Genomic DNA, 18850 nt, shown 5'->3' with positions numbered 1-18850 from the left:
TTTGAAAATACATTGAACAAAGGATATTCTAATATTTGAATGAAACCATTTCACTTTAATTTGTGGAACTAGTTGCTCCTGCATGAGAAAACTTAATATTTATTTAACTGTCAATCAGTGAGATATTAGACTAAATCAATTGAAGATCAGACAACAGACTCAGTAGTTGTCAGTTTGTATTCTGTCATCTGTAACTTCAACACAAGAAAGTCTCTTTTTCAAGTATGGACCTTATGAAATTTTGCTCATCAGATTCGAGCAAGGTATTGTTGCCAATACCGCCTGACCGGCCCCGTGCCGGTAGCATGTAAAAGCACCAACTACACTGTCAGAGCGGTTGGCGTTAGGAAGAACATCCAGCTGTAGAAACTCTGCCGGATCAAGATTGAAGCCTGGTGCAGCCATCTGGTTCGCCAGCCCTCAGTCATTCGCCCAACCCATGCTAGCATGGAAAGCGGACGTTAAACGATGATGATGATGATATATATATGTATATGTATATATATATATATATATATATATATATATATATATATATAAGTAATAATTTTATATTTGGGTATACACCTTGTAGTATGCTGTTATGCTGTTTAAAGCTTGTTCACTATTTTTAGCTACCTGATGTTATCAACTGTATGGATATAAATGCCACTGAATTTACTTCAGGATTTCCTTCTTGTCTGTAGAGTTTACATTATATGAGAAAAAGAGAAAGAAAACATAATTCATGAGATACTTTATTAATCACTACGACTGTTTTAACCTATCGTGCATCGGCCCTTCTGGGTAAGATTGTGTACAAATAGTTGTGGTGCATGGTATGGAGAAGATGTGCCTCATAAGGTGACTTGTCATAAGGTACCTCATTCTTTAATCTTCATTTTTCTTATTTCGGTTTGAATACATTCTTCTATTTGCCTGTACCAACTTGCATACAGGACAAAACATGAATTAGCATGAAGAACAATTTTCTTATAAGGAATAAATTGACTTCCAAGGAATCGAAAATAGAATAAGTATAAAATAAATAAGTGAATCAAATACTATATTTTACACTGATAATGAAATACATAAAATAAAATCATAAAACAGTAAAACAATTATGGATGACATGAAACAGAAATCCAATTGCGGTTTCATGTTTTGTTTTTCTATATACATCAATTTACCTGCTTCATATCCTCTTTTATTTTTTCTTTACCACTTTTCTTCGCTGTCTCTCTCTCTCTCTCTCTTACCTGCTCTATCTTTTTCCCTCTTTCTCTTACTCTGAAAATGTAAGCCTTTTAAAATCTACCTATCTATCTAAATTTGCATTGACTTTTATATTACTCCATTTCCATATATATCAATTTATCTGTCTGCTTCTCACATTCCACTTTTTTTTCTATTTCCTTCACTCTGTCTCTTTCTCTCTCTTTCTATTACCATCTCCCTCTGCTTTTCTTTACGTTTATGTCCCTTTCTTAATGCGATCACATTGTTGTTTACATTAGACGTATTCAGATATGAAACATTGTAACAAGCCAGTGCTGGCTATAATTTCTATAGAAAATTTGTAGTGATAACCTTAACATGTGATTTAATAACACTGCTAACACAGTAGAACACAGTATAAACTCATAAAGCATTTAATATACTTTGTAGTATATTATGGTTGCATAATGAAATATGGTGTCCCTACAAGTAATTAATAAATCAATGGCATGTATCACATGAATATTTTGGTGAGAAAGTAAAGGGTTGTAGCAATTTCGTACATACATCCATATTTAGGTGAAGAGGAATAAAGTAGAAAAATGTACCTAATTTTTTTAATTGTGTCCACTTCAAAAGTCCATTCACCACCTTGTTTACCATCCTGGTCCTTGATATTCCACAAATGCACATTCTAGTAAAGAGTAATATTGTTCAAAAAACAATTGATACAAGAATAAACTTCTTATGAAAAATAATATGAAATATAAAAAATGTTACAAAGTTATTTTTACTGATTACCTCCTGGTCAATCCTGTTTAAATAAACCTCTAATAAAAGTATTCTATCCTTGATCATCCTGTTCTTTTTTAATAGTATGTGAAAATATATTTCTAACAAGTCAAGTAACAATTTAGATGTCTTCTCTGTTCTTCTGTATCAAGTTGTAATTGTTGAGTAGAGTTTATAATTTCTTTTAATTTCTTTTATAATTTTCTAGAATGGAGGTTATTATAATACGATGATCATAGAACATAATTATATCATTTGATTTCTTAAAATGAATGGTTGGAGAAAAAAACATAAACTGAGCAAAATTCTTACTCCTGGGTTTAGAAGGTAAGATAGTAGAAATACTGGGAGCAGATGACACAAATACATCGGTTAGGTTCATGTCTATGTTGTAGTGCAGAGGTCAGGGAACTTCTTTAACCAATTACCTCAAAATATATTTATTTACGCCAACATCACCCACTTGATTTGAAAGGAAGGAAATAGATTCTTTGAATTCAAAAGGTTTATTGAATCTGTTTATATGAATCTATTAGATTGAGAAATAATTCATGAGGGCATTTTTTTTTTTAAATCTAAAAATGCATGCAGAAATAAAACACATTGGCAAAATGTTTTATGTTATTTGAAAGAGAATTTTTAAATTTGAAAAAAACTCATGAATTATTCCTCAACCCAATATTTACATGTCCATTACATTGGATAGACGCAGTGTTACCAGAAGAAAAATTTCTGTCGTAACAAGGAACATGTTTTTTTATATAATTTTACTTAAGTCTAATGAGTCTTCATTACCCCCAAAAATTTAATTTTTACCCCACTGGGGGTAATTTACCTCAGTTCACCAACCCCTGATGCAGTGGAAACTATAGGCAACATCTTCAGAAGATTAGTCAACTAAAGTATTAATAGGAGAAAATACCAAAATGACACAGCTCAGATGAATTTGTAACTGCATATGATCTGTAGTATAAAGGGGGCTACATATTAGTGGTTCACTAAACATATATTTACACAAGCTATAGAATGTGGTTGATTGAATATATGGTTTATAGTTGTAAGAAACATGTACAGTTAATGGTTCAACATTCAGTTGTAGTGTCTGTTTCTTAGGTCTGATGTCAGATAAGTAGTGTAGTGTGGTTTTAGAATATTTTTCTGCATTATTAGTTTATAATCGTGGTGTATCTGTTTAAGTACCCTTTCATAATGCAATATGGCTACAACACTGATTAAGTGATTAATTTGTGGTAGTCAAAGTGAAGCTAATTTCTGTAGAATTTTGGAGATGTTGCTGTCAGTGGTCTTAGAAGTATGTTGTTCCCAGTTAATAAATAGAGAAGACAAACCTTTCTTTCATCATTGTTGTTAACTTGTATATAGCTGGGTAGAAATACTCTGTTTGGTTCCAGGACTAAACACTGGAATAAGAAAGAAAAAATATAATGATGATGATGATGATGACAATGATTATTATTTTTAACAAGCTGTTAATTATTATCAATTGCCAGTTTTTAGTTAAATATCTTAACATTTTAAGTTTGGACTCATTATTCATACTCTGTCAGTAATTATTAGCTCTCTGTGTTTGTAAAAATTCACCACCACCAGAAAGTCTTATGATATATACTGTTTGCATCTTCTCAAATGATGCAGGAATGGTATTTAAAATTGAAAAACACACTACATTGTTAATGAAAAAGGAAAGAGTTGAAGAATGCCAGGGAACTGAAATATTAAATTGGCAAATAATAAAATCAGTTGAGAAAAGACAGTAGTATAAGTATTTGGGAATACTGGAGGCAGATTAAATAAAACATGAGAAGATGAAGCAAATTACAAGTAGGGAGTATACAAGGAGAGTGTAGAAAATATTACAGAGAAGGTTGAAATTAAAGAAATGGTTCCTGAAGTGATTAATTCAAGAGCAGCACCAGTTATCAGATATAGAGCTAGAATTGTGGACTGGACAAAAGGGAATATGCAGAAACTTGACAGAAGAACTACAATGCTGCTTACTGTCATTGGGGCTCACCACCCGAAAACTGATATTAACCAACTGTATATGAAGAGAGACCAGAGTGAAAGAGGCTTAATTGGTGAGGAAGAGTGTGTGTAGATGGAATGAAACAACTTGTTATTCACAGAACAGCACAGAAAAGCTAGCGAAAGTAGTGATTAAAACAGATTGATGAGAAACCTTTGGGTGGTCAGTTTCGGAAAGTCACAGAAGATGTGGAACAAAATCCTGGGCTTGGTTGAAATATGGGCAAATGAAAAAAGAAATAGAGAACCTTACAGCAGTTGAAGATCAAGCATTGAAAACAACTTGAGAAAATAAGTATGGGGAGATGATGTTGATGAAATGTAGAGCATGTGGAACTTGGGACGAAACTACGACATACATTGTTGCAAAATGCCCCAAGTTGGCCCAGGAAGAATATAAGAAGTGAAGACATGATGAAACTGAGAAAGTTTTACACAGGAAGCTTTGTTAGAAACAGTGGTTTAAAGCAGGAAGTACATGTTATAATTAGCTGGTAGAAAGAGTACTTGAGTCAAAAACACAAAATTTTGTGGGATTTTCCAATGTAAATGGATATGAAGATTGAACAAGCCAGATATTACAATAATAGGCAAGGAAAAGCAAATTTGCTTACTGATTGATCCATCATGGCCATTTGATTCCAGGATTGTGAAGAAAGCAGATGAATCAAGAGTACCTTAGTAGATAAAGCAATGAAGGTTATGAAGAGAGGGAAAGCCCCCAGCCCATCAGGAATCACTGCTGAGATGCTTAAAATATCTGGTGATGTGTGTTATGGTCTAGTCACTCATATTGTAAATCAGGTGGTTCATGAAGGAGTCATACCCAATGACTGGTGTAGTAGTACCATAGTCAACTGCTTCAAAGGTAAAGGTGATGCCTTAGATAGAAATAATTATAGAGGTATCAAATTGTTGGATCAGGTGATGAAAGTTATGGAGAGAGTCATAGCCCAACTAATTAGGAAGAGAGTTTAGTCTAGATGAGATGCAGTTTGGTTTTGTGCCAGGGAGAAGCACCACTGATGCTATATTTCTGATAAGGCAGCTACAAGAGAAATACAGAGTCAAAGATAAATCTCGGTACTTGGCTTTTGTTGGCTTGGAGAAAGCCTTTGACAGGGTCCCCCAATCCCTTATCTGGTGATCAATGCAGAAACTAAGGATAGACAAGTGGTTTGTAAGAGCTGTACAGAAATGGTACCTGTAAGGAAAGGGTTAGCAATAAGTACAGCAAAGAATTCAGGGTACAAGTAGGGGTTCACCAAGGATCAGTCCTCAGGTCTTTCTTGTTCATCATAGTTCTCCAAGCAATAATAGAGGAATTTTAGACAGGCTGCCACTGGGAGCTCCTCTATGCTGATAACCTTGCTCTTATACTAGAACTAGAGAATTTCCAGGTATGGAAGCAGGTCTAGAATCAAAAGGCCTTAGAGTTAACCTAGTAAAAACCAAAGTCTTAGTAAGTAGGAAGGCACACAAATCACAAATCCCTTCAAGTACATGGTCCTAATCAATCTGTGTAAAAGACATAGATACTCCATAAGATGCACCCAGTATAAACTTTGGACACATAAAAGGTGCAGTAATATCAGAGGAAGGTTAACAGGGAGAATAGCCTTTGTGTGTGGAAGATGCACAAGTACAAAACACACTGAAAATGTACAGAAAATAGACTCCATCAACTGCCAGCAGGCTAAGCTAGAGGTAGTATAAAGCTTCAGTTATCTAGATGACCAAGTTAGTAGCAGAGGTGGATGCTCTGAGAGCATTGCTGTAAGAATAAGATTATGCTGAGCAAAGTTCAGAGAGCTCCTACCCCTGCTGGCAACAAACAGCCTCATTCTCATCATGAAAGGCAGATTGTATGATGCCTATGTGTGAACAGCTATGCTACATGGCAGTGAAACATGGGCTGTGACACTGAGGACACATAGGCTTGAAAGAAATGAAGTCAGTGTACTTCACTGGATGTGTAATGTCAGTGTGCATGTTTGACAGAATGTAAGAATCTTGAGGGAAAAGTTAGGCCTAAGAGACACCTGATGCGGTATGCAAGAGATGACTGCACTGGTATGGTTATGTGACGTGTATGGATGAGGACAGCTGTGTAAAGAAGTGCCAATCTCTAACTGTGGTGGGAAACTGTGGTAGAGGTATGGAATGAGGTGGTGAAACATGATCTTCAAACTTTGGGCCACACAGAGGCAATGACTAGTGATCGAGTCCTTTGGTGATATGCTGTGCTTAAGAAGACTCATCAAACCAAGTGAGCTATTAGTTGTGGCCAATGCCAGTGTCGCATAACTGGCCCATTTAAAAGCCAGCCCTGATCAAACTGTCCAACATGGACAATGGATGTTAAATGATGATGAATTGAACAAACTGTTTAAAAAAAAAGCTATTAAAGTTCATAGTAAATATAATATTGTAACAATAATGAGGAGAGCAACAAAAGAAAGAAAGAAGAGAAAAATATACAGAGAAAAATACAAGCATGTTCAGTTAATGATATTTCTGAATTTAGTACCCTTCACTGTATACCATGAAAGATTTCACTTTGTCCAGCCAATCAACTTCATTTTCACTAAAATACTAAAAGTCAAAATAAATCAGCTCATATATACATTTCAGTTAGTTGAATTTTCTGCTTTTCTGATTATCTTCAGATGGTATGTGCATGTGGTTACCTAACACCTACCGCTACTCTCATAAAGTGTAAAGAAAGGATTTATATATCAGCTTAAGTGACACTATTTATTATTAATCAGTTAGCAATTTCTACTAATGTTTTTAAGCCATAAATCAGATATAGGAGAAAATATATGCCATATGTAAACTACTCTTAGATAAGAGAGACAGTAAAAGATAATCAATATAAATCAGAAAGTGAACTAAAGACACAGAAATGCCCCTCCAAAAATACAGATGACAATAAAGCACCAACAAAGTCAGTACATGCACCAGTGAATCATATTAATGCAACTAAGAACATACCTATGTATAAACATACAAAACAAAATGAAAGTCTCAAAATAGTTTTTATATGTTCATGTCTATGTGTATGCACAGGTATATGTATATATGAATACATCTCCATTATTAGTACTATTTTGTTTAGCGTATCTAGTAAAGAGTATGAACTGTGAATAAAGCGAATACTCACAGTGTGTATCACACCACTATACAGACACATTTGTAAACATGCCAAGTAAATAAACAAGTAGAATCATAATAACGTTTTCAATGAGTTGTTTATGGTCCCAACACAAACCAAGGAATACATAACATGGTAGCAGCGATAAATACTTAATCAAAAACCATGCCTTTACAACAAAACAGGAACACAACAAGCCTAAAATTTAACAAACTGTCTTTGGACACACATGAGGATCCAAAATGTCAGCCCCCATCGCCATACAGATGAATCTACATCCGACCATGAACTGGGATGCTGATGATATTATGGAAGCGTTCAAGAAATTCAAACAGAAAAGTCAATTGGCTTTCAACAGCTTCTTGAAAGTTACAACTGCCGATGAAAAGGTAAGCTACATCCTTTTATGGACGGGAGAGAAGGGTTTAGACCTATTCAATAGTTGGGACATGTCAGAATCAGATTGCTGTAATCCAGACACACTTTTAGAGAAATCTGAAAGACACCTAGAACCCATAAAAAACCATAAAATTCATAGGTACAAATTCCAGAAACAAGACTCACAAGAAATGATTGACAACTTCCTGTCCTGAGTAAAGGATGTTTCCCAGAAATGCAGATTCAAGGACAAGGACGGAAGGTTTGCTGATCAACTTATATGGGGGTGTGCTCATAAAGAAGTCCAAAAATCCCTCATAGGTAAGGATGCTCTCCAGTTGATAGAAGCAGTAGACACTGCAAGAGCATTTGAAGCCACTACAAAACAAATGGCTTCACTTAGCTTTCAAACAAACACAATAGGCAGCAGTGTAGATATTGTATCTAGACATAGGATGAAACACACCCACAAGCAAAGAACATGCCAGTACTGTGGTACAGACCATGAGTTCAATGACCAGAGGAAATGTCCTGCATTCGGTACATACTGCAAAGCATGTGGAAAGCCCAACCACTGGAAAAAAAATCTCACAAATACTAACAAAATCTCACAAATACAAGCCCCAACTTTCAAAGAGGAGTGGAAGGAGAAGACATGGAGATGTACATGCCCAACAACAGGAAGAAAACACCTCAGAGGAGGAATTCTTGGCAGTCAGCACAAGAAATGTACATGAGATGGGAAATGACAACTGGAAAAAAATAAGGCATACACAACAATACAAATACAAAAGAAGTCAGGCAAGAAACAAATAAACATTGACCTAAAGATTGACACTGGAGCCCAGAGTAATATCTTGCCTGTCAACCTCTACAAAAAGATGTTCCCAGAATATATGACACAAGAGGATAAGAAGGAATCTTCACACCAAGTGATGTAATCCTAACTGCATATGGAGGTACCAGGATTCCACAACTGAGCAAAACATCTATTACAGGGACACACAAAGGAAGAAAAATCATGTGTTCTTTTTATGGCACAAGAACAGCAGCAACTGCAATTCTTGGACTTGATACCTGTCAACAGCTCAATATTGTGGCAATCAACAGTGAAGTGAAGGCAGCTTCAAGCAGGATTGACACATATATGCCTATCAAAGACCAACCAACAATCAGAAATAAAGATGAACTGATGAGCATGTACCCAGAATGTTTTGATGACACACTCGAGTGTTTTGAGAAATGTTGATACGATATAACAGTCAACCCCAATGCCAAGCCAATTGTTCACCCATCTCACCATGTTCTGCTAGAATTAAGAGAGAAGCTGAAGGCAGAGTTGGACAGAATGGGAAAAAAAAAACAATCAACAAAATGACATGACCAGCTGACTGGGTGAATTCAATTGTAATTAAAGGAAAACCCAATGGTACCCTATGAATATACCTTGACCCCAGGGATCTGAACAAGGCATTAAAATGAGATTACTATCCAATTCCAACCCTTGAAGAAATCACACTATCATTAGCTGAATCTAAGATATGCAGCAAACTGGATGCCAGTAATGGGTACTGGAATGTAAAGATAGACAAAGAATCATCCATGCTCACTACCTTCAACACACCATTTAGCAGATACAGATTCAACTGATTCCCATTGGGGTTGAAGGTGAGCCAAGATGTCTTGCAGCACCAAGTAGATGAGACCTACCAAGGCTATAAGAGAGCAGACAATATCTAAGTGTATGGCAAGGATGAGATCACACATAACTACAATTTACATGAAGCTATGGAGAAAATCCAACAAGCAGGTATCAAACTCAATGCAGACAAATGTGTGATCAAAGCAAAAGAGTGCAAATTCTTTGGATTGATATACTCTGGGAGTGAAACAAGACCCCACTAAAGTGGAAGCCATCAGTGACATCAAAGAACCTAAAGATAAGAAAGAACTCAGAAACCTCCTAGGACTCATCCACTACATGGGAGCATTTATACCCAAGCTAGCCAATCACCGTGCAAAGAGCTAATGAAAGAGCTCATGAAAGATGACATAGAGTTTGATTGGTGTGCTTCACATACATAGGATTTCAACACAATCAAAAAGCTCAACAGCAAGGAGACAACTCTGCAGTACTATGACAGACGCAAACCAGTAACACTCCAAGTCGATGCTTCTATGAGAGGAGTTGGCGCAGTACTGATACAAGAAAGTAAACCTATTACATATGCCTCGAAAGCTCTCTCACCCACAGTGATAAGGTATGCAAATATAGAAAGGGAACTCCTGGCAGTAGTCTACGGCTGTGAAAAATTTCATACATACCTGTATGGCAGACATTTCAATATTGAGTCGGACCATCGCCATCTTGAACAAATAGACAGAAAAAAAACCTCACAAAAGCACCAACCAGACTGCAAAGGTTACTGTTGAGGCTCCAAAAGTACGACTACAATATCAGGTACAAGCCAGGAAAAGACCTGATATTGGCGGATGCTCTTTTCAGACTGTCGTCACATGATAAACAGGAGATGGAAGGACTCAGTGTAAAGGTCCACTACATTGTAAATGTGACAAATACAAAGCTGGAACAAATGAAAGAGGAGGCCAGTAGAAATGAAGAACTCAGATGGTGATTCAGGGGTGGCCAGAGAAGAGACATCAGGTGCAACCTTTCATTTGTGAATATTGGGCCATCCATGATGACATATCAGTGGAGAATGAAGTCATGATGGATGGACCCCAAATAATCATACCCAAATCAATGCAAAAAGAGATTCTTGATAAGACCCATCAAGGTCATCTGGGAATGGAAAAATGCAAACTCCAAGCCAAGTCAGCTGTATATTGGGTATATATGTACAAAGACATAGAAAAGATGGTTTCTTCATGCCACATCTGTCAAAAGTACGGAAACTCACAATAAAAGGAGGAAATGATACCCAGTGACATCCCAAGAAGGCCATGGCAAGCTATTGGAGCAGATCTGTTCACAGAGAACCAAGAATGGTACTTGATTATGGTCTGGTACTACTCTAAATTCCCATTTGTGAGAAAAGTGAAAGACCTGAGAGCCAAAACAGTAACTACAGTGGCTCAAGGGCTTCAAGCAGAGCAAGGAATACCAGAGCAGATCATATGTGACAATGGAACACAGTTCACATCTCAGGAATTCAAAAAGTTAGCCAATGAGTATGGATTCAACATTATAACCTCATCTCCACACTACCCCAAAGGTCATAGACTCATAGAAAGACAGGTGCAGACAGTCAAGAGAACACTAAGTCAAATCCCAGGAAACTAAGGAAGACCCACACCTTACACTTCTGTCCCTACATGCGACACCACTGAGGGCTGACATGAAGTCCCCAGCAGAAATGCTGAATGGCAGGAAATACAAAACCACCCTGCCAACAAATATCCAGCCTGCTATTGACCAGGAAGAGACAAGGGCAAAGCTAGTAGCCACTCAAGAACAAGGACAGAAATATTACAACAAACATGCACAATACTTACTTGAGATGCTTGGGGGACAACATGTGCATACTCAAGATCCTATAACCAAAACATGGATCCCAGCGCAAGTCGTCAGTAGAGCCAAAACTCCAAGATCATATATTATAGAAACTGAATCTGGTAAGCAGCTGAGACGAAACAGGGCCCACAACAGCCAAACACCAAAACTATCAAGGATAACATGTGCAACACCTGCAGCATCAGTGACGACACAACCAAGACCTACAACACCCACAGCAGATGACAGCACACACAGAATCCATGCTTCCACAGAATCATCACCTCAACTGGCACCAACCGCCCATCAGCAGATTAAATGAAATGAGAATTTTCCTGGTCCTTTAGTTTAGATTAAGTTTTTATGAAGCAGCTCAGCAAGATGATGAATACTAAAAACAACGAGATAAATGAAAACAAATGACAATAATGTTCCTGCAGAATCAGTAGATTCACTAATAGCTCACATTGAAAAACGAATGATACCAAGAATACAGAGACAATTTTACAACATCATCAATAGAAGTAAATAAGTCAGAAAAAGCATAAATGCTGTCAAAAGTTGATACACAAACAGCAAAAAAGATACCACCACCAGAAATCACCAAAACTAAATAATTGAATCAACTTTAATCTCATTAATGGTACATGGAGACATGGAAGAAGTAGGAAAAACTTCAGATATGCTCATAATAAGCTTTGTTATGAGTAGAAAATTGTCTTGTGACTATTATTGTTTGTAATAGCTAAATCCAATACATTCTTGCTCTTTAACAGTTACTCTCACTAGCTATGTTGATGACATCAAAATATCAAAGGCAAAGGTTCAGATAATATCAAAGACCTAGAAAAGGATCTCAACTTGATAAACAGGTGGGTTGATAAAAAGAATGCAATTCAATGTTGGAAGGTTCCAAATAATTCTCAACTTTCTCCAATCATGATTGTAACTGAAATATACAGAATAAGATTTTGTACAAGACCTGGGAACTATACTGAGTAATAAAAAAAGACTAAAGCATCAATAATGTGCAGATGAGGGGAAGGATAGATACTGAGAACATTTAGATCAAGAGAAAAAGAAATGATCTGATTCTGTGAAAGGTACTTGTTCTCAGTTATCTGAATTATTGTCATGGCCACCTCACAGTGTTTAGCTCATTATGGAATTTGAAGCAATCTGGTCCAACACGAAAAATATGTCTTGTATGCATCATCTGAACTACTAGAAGGGGTTGAGACTTAAAATTTTAAACTTTGGGGTGAAGAAGATATATACAATAATATGAATACAGAAGATCATAGAAACCGTAAGATGGTAGAGTTTGCTTTGCTATCAGAACAACTTACTTGAACAAAAAGATAGTCCGTGCAGTATAAACAATTGCACTATGAAACTTCAGTTCCTACTCTATGTGGATGGTATGCATCTGTTTTCTAAGTTTATGTTTCAACTCACAGAAACAGTACAAAATGTAGTCATTACATGAGTCCCAAAAGCATGTAAAGTTGAAAATCCTTAGTTACTTTAACATAAATGAAAGTAATCATGAGAACTTGAATGTGCTTGGCCACTTCAGCATTGGAAAAGTAAATAGCAATGGCTTATTCTTACTTTAACTTTGCTCAGAATTGAATTTCACAATCAGTTACACCCTTTTCCATCAAAACCTAAAACAAAGTCACATGGATGCATCTAAGGTCCAAAATAGTCATTCATAAAGATGATATTTAAGATCTTTGTAATGTACATATTCTACAGAACATGTAGTAATGAATCCCAAATTGGTAGGAGGAAAACTCAAACTTCAAATTCAGAAAAAAAGGTCCATATGAATGGGATAAACAAACCTAAATATATTAATGTAGCTAAACTGATACAACAAAACATTCAAAAAACTGCATTCAATAAATTTGCTGATCTTAGCTTTAATGCTTCCTGGAAAACATTTAGGACTTTATGTATTCTTTGAAAACTGATGTGCATGCATTCAAGAAGAATCATAGTGATCAGTTTCATGATAATAATATGGTATGAAACATACCCTTTGTCAATCTCTGTCAGACCCAAGTCTACAAAATCAACTGAGTGTTGAAAAGTCAGTCTTTCAAAGCACAGATTTTAGATCAGAATGAGTTTAAATCCTCTTGAGAGGTGACTTTTTTCGTTAAGATGTTATTTGTGTTCATCTTTCTCTATACAACTTGTGGCTTAAAAACCAACTTGTTTATACATGCATGTGGTTATCAGCTGGCTGGTAACTACACATGTGTGTGTGTATGTGCGGGTATGTATGTGCATGTATGTGTGTACATGTTTATGTTTCTTTATTCTTTGTTTTAATTATTTTAATTTTTCCTACAAGAGCTGTTCTCTAACAAAGAACAAATTCATCACTAGAATTTTGATAGCATTAGCAATAAGTATTACATGTTGAACATTAGAAAAAGCTTTGCATAATTTTTACTGCTCCTCTTACAGATTGTATTTGTAATGTGTGAGTCAGCCTTCTTTGTCTGAAAATTCTAGCTTTTGAAGATAGTCACTTAAACATTTATTATCATCGTGAAGTACACCAATAATTATAGGTACAAATGTGAATTTACAATAAGGTAGAGTAGCTATATGCTCAAACCAATTGTCCATCAATATTCTTCTAACTGATTTTGAAAGATATATTCACATAGAAAAACAGTTGACATCTATAACTGCATATGATCCTTCTTTTGTCCCCAAACAAATATGTTCACACTTGGAAGAAAATTTGATGGGAATGTTCCACCTATTTCTTTGTTTTGATGTTTTGATTTAATAAAAGAGGCATTGCCTATATTTATCATGATGCAGTCTTTCCTCTGGAAGATACTGGATATCATTTAAGCAACATGTTTGTGTATAAGTATGTATGATTGTGTATGTATATATAATCATTTATGCCTAGAAAGCAGCTGGATATAGCAATGAAATGACTAACAGGAATGTATATGTAAATGCTGAGAAACTTACCATAAATATTAACTATAGTAGATGTTAATGTCACTTCATGCACTCATGCAATGCTGCAACACTCATGCATAATGTAAAACCAACAGTAAAAGGATGACAGTGACTGAACCCATAAAACTGAAATGGATTATGTTGTGGCAAGAGTCACATCACTCCCTGCAAGAACAGACTTGACCAAACAATTATAAATAGTAGCAGTCTGAGTGAGAGACAGTAAGCATTAATCACAGGAAGTCGAAAGGTGTCATTTTGATAGTTTGTTGGAATATTGTTTGGTGGTTCGTGTATAGTTTGTGGAGAGTTTGTTGGATTGTTACATTGTTGTTACTCTGTTTCATTATCTGTTTCATTGTTACTACATGATTATAGTGTGAAAAAGTATTATCATAACAATTGGCAATACAACAATTTTGGCAACGAGTAACTACATTACAATAGGTTGATTGTCAAAGTAATATACCAATCGAAATATAGTGTTGACCAAAAAAAGTTCACAAAAACTTAATGCATGATTATACTAACTCTAGTCAGAAATATCACTTTCATTTACTTTATCAACCTCTAAAGAGATGAATGTCAATCTTAATGGAGTTTATAAGGTACAGGACAAATCAAAATAACAGTATTCTAATACTTCTCTACCTTTTTTTTTTCTTATTAAGTTTAGGAGTGATGTATTGAATGCTTAACTTAAATATTTTTTAAGAAACCATTCTAGTGTATCTTCCCTTGAATCACAATATAACAATCATTTGTAATTTCAGAAATAACTCACTAATTTACAAGAAATAACATACCGGAAATTGAACGAAAGTTATAACTTCTTCCACTGCATCAACAAAAAATTCCATCCAGAAATGAAATTGCTGTAAAGAAATAACAGTAGATACACAGACACTTTAATTTCATTTTGACAACGATTTTAGATATTTAAGAAATAGTAAGTGGTAATTAATGTTTTTTTTTTTCTCTAGTGTATTAAGTAAGCCAAATATTTTTAGCAACTTAACTACACTATGAGAACTGTTAGCAAGATTTGGCATTAAAAGATAAAAAAAACCTACCGTCATTTCAGATTTTGAGTAATTACTTGGATCTGGTTCTGATTTCCGAAACTTGCTAATTAGCTTAATATTGCCAATGGTAGACTTTAGATACCTGTAGTTGAGATAATAATAATAATTATACTAATTATATATTTTTTTTATGGCTACAAAGGCAATAAATTTCAAAGATATGCTACAAAAAGAAAAAACACTTAGAAATGGGATGAAATGCCCCAAAACAAAGATGGCCAGCCAAGTCAAATGTGTACCCCATAAATTCTTAATATCTTTCAATAGCAAGTGTTTTCTCCTTGTTATAAATCCTTTCATCTACACTAAACTAGTTAGTGCACAATAACCTTTCCCTAAGTAGAATGATCAAGCAGTCCCTATGTGGACACTTAGCCTGACAAAAATAACTTTTAAATCTTCCTGAGATCACATCTTACCATCTAAGAAAAGGACACTTTTAATTATATATTACACTATTTCTGAAAAAGTAACAAAGGAACAATTATGTCTTCTCAATCATGACCAATTCAAACTAACCAACAACAACCTTTCTCTAACTTACTAGACAGTAGCACTTTCTCTTCCACTTCAAGTGGCCCTTGAAAAATTTGAGATTTTATTAAAAAAGTAAAAGACCTGCTCAAGATCCAACCAAATGACACCCATACTATCTCTTTCCCTCTGGCCAGCAGACAGAAAAAAACAACCAGGATTCCCTTGATATTTAAGTGGCAGAGCTTTACAATGGATTTGGTATATAATGCAGACAGTGCATGTTAAGCTCATTAGATCTGCTGGGAAGTACATATATCTGTGCAGCATTGGCAGCACACCCAGGGAGCAGTGCAAATCTCTTTGGCCCACATTTTTAACCCTCCATGAATTTATCAATAATGACCAACCTGGTCGCATCTTTCTGCAACACGGCCACTCCTTACTTTACACAACATAAAATGAACCTAGTCTGCTGTCTATTGTAATAAATATCTTCAAAAACAAGAGGTAGCAAACTTTGCATGTAACTATGAAACTCTTAGAGCAGATCATCTAAAACTTGGAATTTCTTCTTCTATAACTACTTAGCTGTTCCTGTATCTCACATTTATTATTGGCTTTTGGCTGCAGCTTTTTTTCACAATGGATAGGACCATCATCTAAGGACTGAAATCCACACCTCCAGCATAACATTTAAAAAAGTCATAAAGTATCACTAAAAAACTGCAAATATCTACTTGGAATCAGATACATGTTTATTTATCATGAGCTATCAAAGACCAAACTGTAGCTATTATTCCACAACACACTACTGCCACTCAGGCTCACTAAGTGGCGTTTGTTTGTTAGCATGCAAAAGCATATGCCTTACCTTAAATGGCCCAACCACTGTACTTCACACCAAAGAAACAGTTGAGAAACATTCTAGTTACCAACATGTTTGATATAGTGCCTTTCCAAACATTTCCTTTAGGTTTTCCTACTGACTCCCACTCAAATCTAGTATTTTCTATCATCAATTCTTCATTATTTTCTCTGAACAAAGACCCACTGACTCTTGGTTATGGTGCCACCATCATGTCTAACTGATCTGCCAATCTGATCTTTGTAAGTTTTCCATGCAATGAATGATGCATTCAACTTTCAATAACTATGACTTGTTCATGTGTCTTGTAAAGCTGACAAGACAGATCACAAACATGCAATCTGTTTAGCCAACTAACCAAAACTGTGGGTACCCTACACTATCGTTATCCACTGACATAACAAAAACACTACCTAAACATGATCTGGATGATCCATTCAGGAAATCCAGGTGATAACTACAGTTGCGGCCAAAATGTTCAGAACGGCATTGTTTTCATCAGAAAAGTAAGTATAAGTTTTTATCAAAGTAGTTTTATATTCTATAATTTTCACAGACAATAAATACAATATTAATTGTTATTGTCTGAGATTTTAGTGCAATTTGAGAGGATAATACAAAAGTTATGGATGATTTAGTGCAAAACCCATGGCGGCCAAAATGATCAGAATGGTTGCTTTTACTCCGTGTTTTAGTATATTTAACCGGCGAACTCTGGGAAGCAAGCCTCTTTATTTTATCAAATTGGCCATGGAGGCCTTACAATCACAGGCTCTTTACTTACATAAAAATCAAAAAGTCAATCAAACATCAAAAATACATTATTACCTTTCCCTTCCTCCTCCTTCCGGACCCCCAGTCAAATATCTAGCCGCTTGCAGAGCAGACCACGTTGATAGCCAGGAGTTCAGAAAGAAGGTGAAGTGCCTATTATCAAATGTTTGTGTCACACAGTGCCACAATTTATAACTCACCCTCAACAACACTTGTGCTCGCATCTTCCTCCATCCTCCACGCCTCATTCAAGAACAAAGCGGGTTCTATGTCAGCATCGCTCGGTTACATCATGTCAAATGTTATGACCTCCACAGCTATCTGCAGAGGCCATTCGGTCAGGGTAGTGAACACCTCAAAGCGCATGCTTAGATACGCCTTCTGGGGCCCCGACCTAGAGCTGGAGCATTGCCTAAGGGAAGCGTAAGCCAGGTCTGGGAGGAGGGGCTTTGTGTATTGTTTTTATATATATCATATGTAATTATTGAATTATGTTGTTGTTTGTAATGGACTGTTAAGTCCAAAAATTGAAAAGTTGTAAAAGTTGTAAGAGGTTTAATACCTCGTTTTGTGTTTGGTTTTAAAGAACAATGTTTTAGAGAAGCAGAAGTTGGCGGGCGCTTTATGTCTTCTCATCTTTATTTCATTATCATTCATTTCATTAATGTCCTTGTCCAGCCCGCAAAGCTACTTTACTCTATGTACTGCCTTTATGGCAAATGTAATGAAATAAAGAAGCTTGCTTCCCAACCACATGGTTCCAGTTTCAGTCCACTGCATGACACTTGGGCAAGTATCTTCTACTATAGCCTTGGGCCGATCAAAGCCTTGTGAGTGGATTTGGTAGACAGAAACTGAAAGGAGCCCATTGTGTGTGTGTGTGTGTGTGTGTGTGTATGTGTTTTTCTCCCCACCATTGCTTGACAACCAATGTTGGTGTGTTTATGTCCCTGTAACTTTGCAATTCAGCAAAAGACACCAATAGAATAAGTACTAGGTTTACAAAGAATAAGTCCTGGAGTCGATTTGTTCCAGCATGGCTGCAGTCAAATGACTGAAACAAGTAAAAGAATAAAAGAAAAGAATAACCACATGCCAACACCAACATCACAACAGAAGTAGTAACAAAAATGGCAAAACAGCTGACTCATGTACAAGAGTGATCAGCTAATAGATCCAGATCTTGCTCAATTTGAAAGAATATTTAAAACAGTAATTCCAAGTCAACACAAGGTAGCTTTCTCTCCAGCAGTAGCAACAACAGTGATGATGACATGGGATAATAAAACAAGAACAATGATGATGATTTAGAATACTGATTGTTTCAAGTTGGATTGGCTTCAAAACAATCTCCAGTACACTATCAATCAATGCATCTCAATTCTGTGTCATCACTCAGTAAGAGCTAGTGTTCAAATCTTCCAAGACATAACTGTACTGCAGATAACTAATGACATTTTTTTCACAGCAATCTCTTTGATGTTCAGCCCTTTTCTCATTATACATCTGTTCAACCTTTTACTCAATAAACATTTTGCATCCAACTCATACTTTATAAATACAAACCA

General features: G+C 35.8%; 1 protein-coding gene across 1 annotated transcript in view; it reads right to left on the bottom strand.

Moving 5' to 3' along the window:
• Positions 1 to 848: 848 nt before the first annotated feature.
• LOC115232564 (mitogen-activated protein kinase kinase kinase 15-like) overlaps positions 849 to 18850 on the bottom strand; it is a 23845-nt gene continuing 5843 nt past the window's right edge. Inside the window, exons 4-8 of the mRNA XM_029802519.2 lie at positions 15155 to 15248; positions 14888 to 14956; positions 3339 to 3410; positions 1806 to 1891; positions 849 to 990 (exon numbers count right to left, since the gene is read on the bottom strand). Coding sequence (XP_029658379.1) covers positions 864 to 990; positions 1806 to 1891; positions 3339 to 3410; positions 14888 to 14956; positions 15155 to 15248 — 448 coding nt within the window. The 3' untranslated portion in view covers positions 849 to 863. The remainder of the gene's footprint in view (positions 991 to 1805; positions 1892 to 3338; positions 3411 to 14887; positions 14957 to 15154; positions 15249 to 18850) is intronic.

This window comes from Octopus sinensis, linkage group LG2 (genome assembly GCF_006345805.1).
Source record: "Octopus sinensis linkage group LG2, ASM634580v1, whole genome shotgun sequence".
NCBI lineage: Eukaryota > Metazoa > Mollusca > Cephalopoda > Octopoda > Octopodidae > Octopus > Octopus sinensis.
Note: the sequence above shows the minus strand (reverse complement) of the source record. Positions and strands in the feature narration are given on the sequence as shown.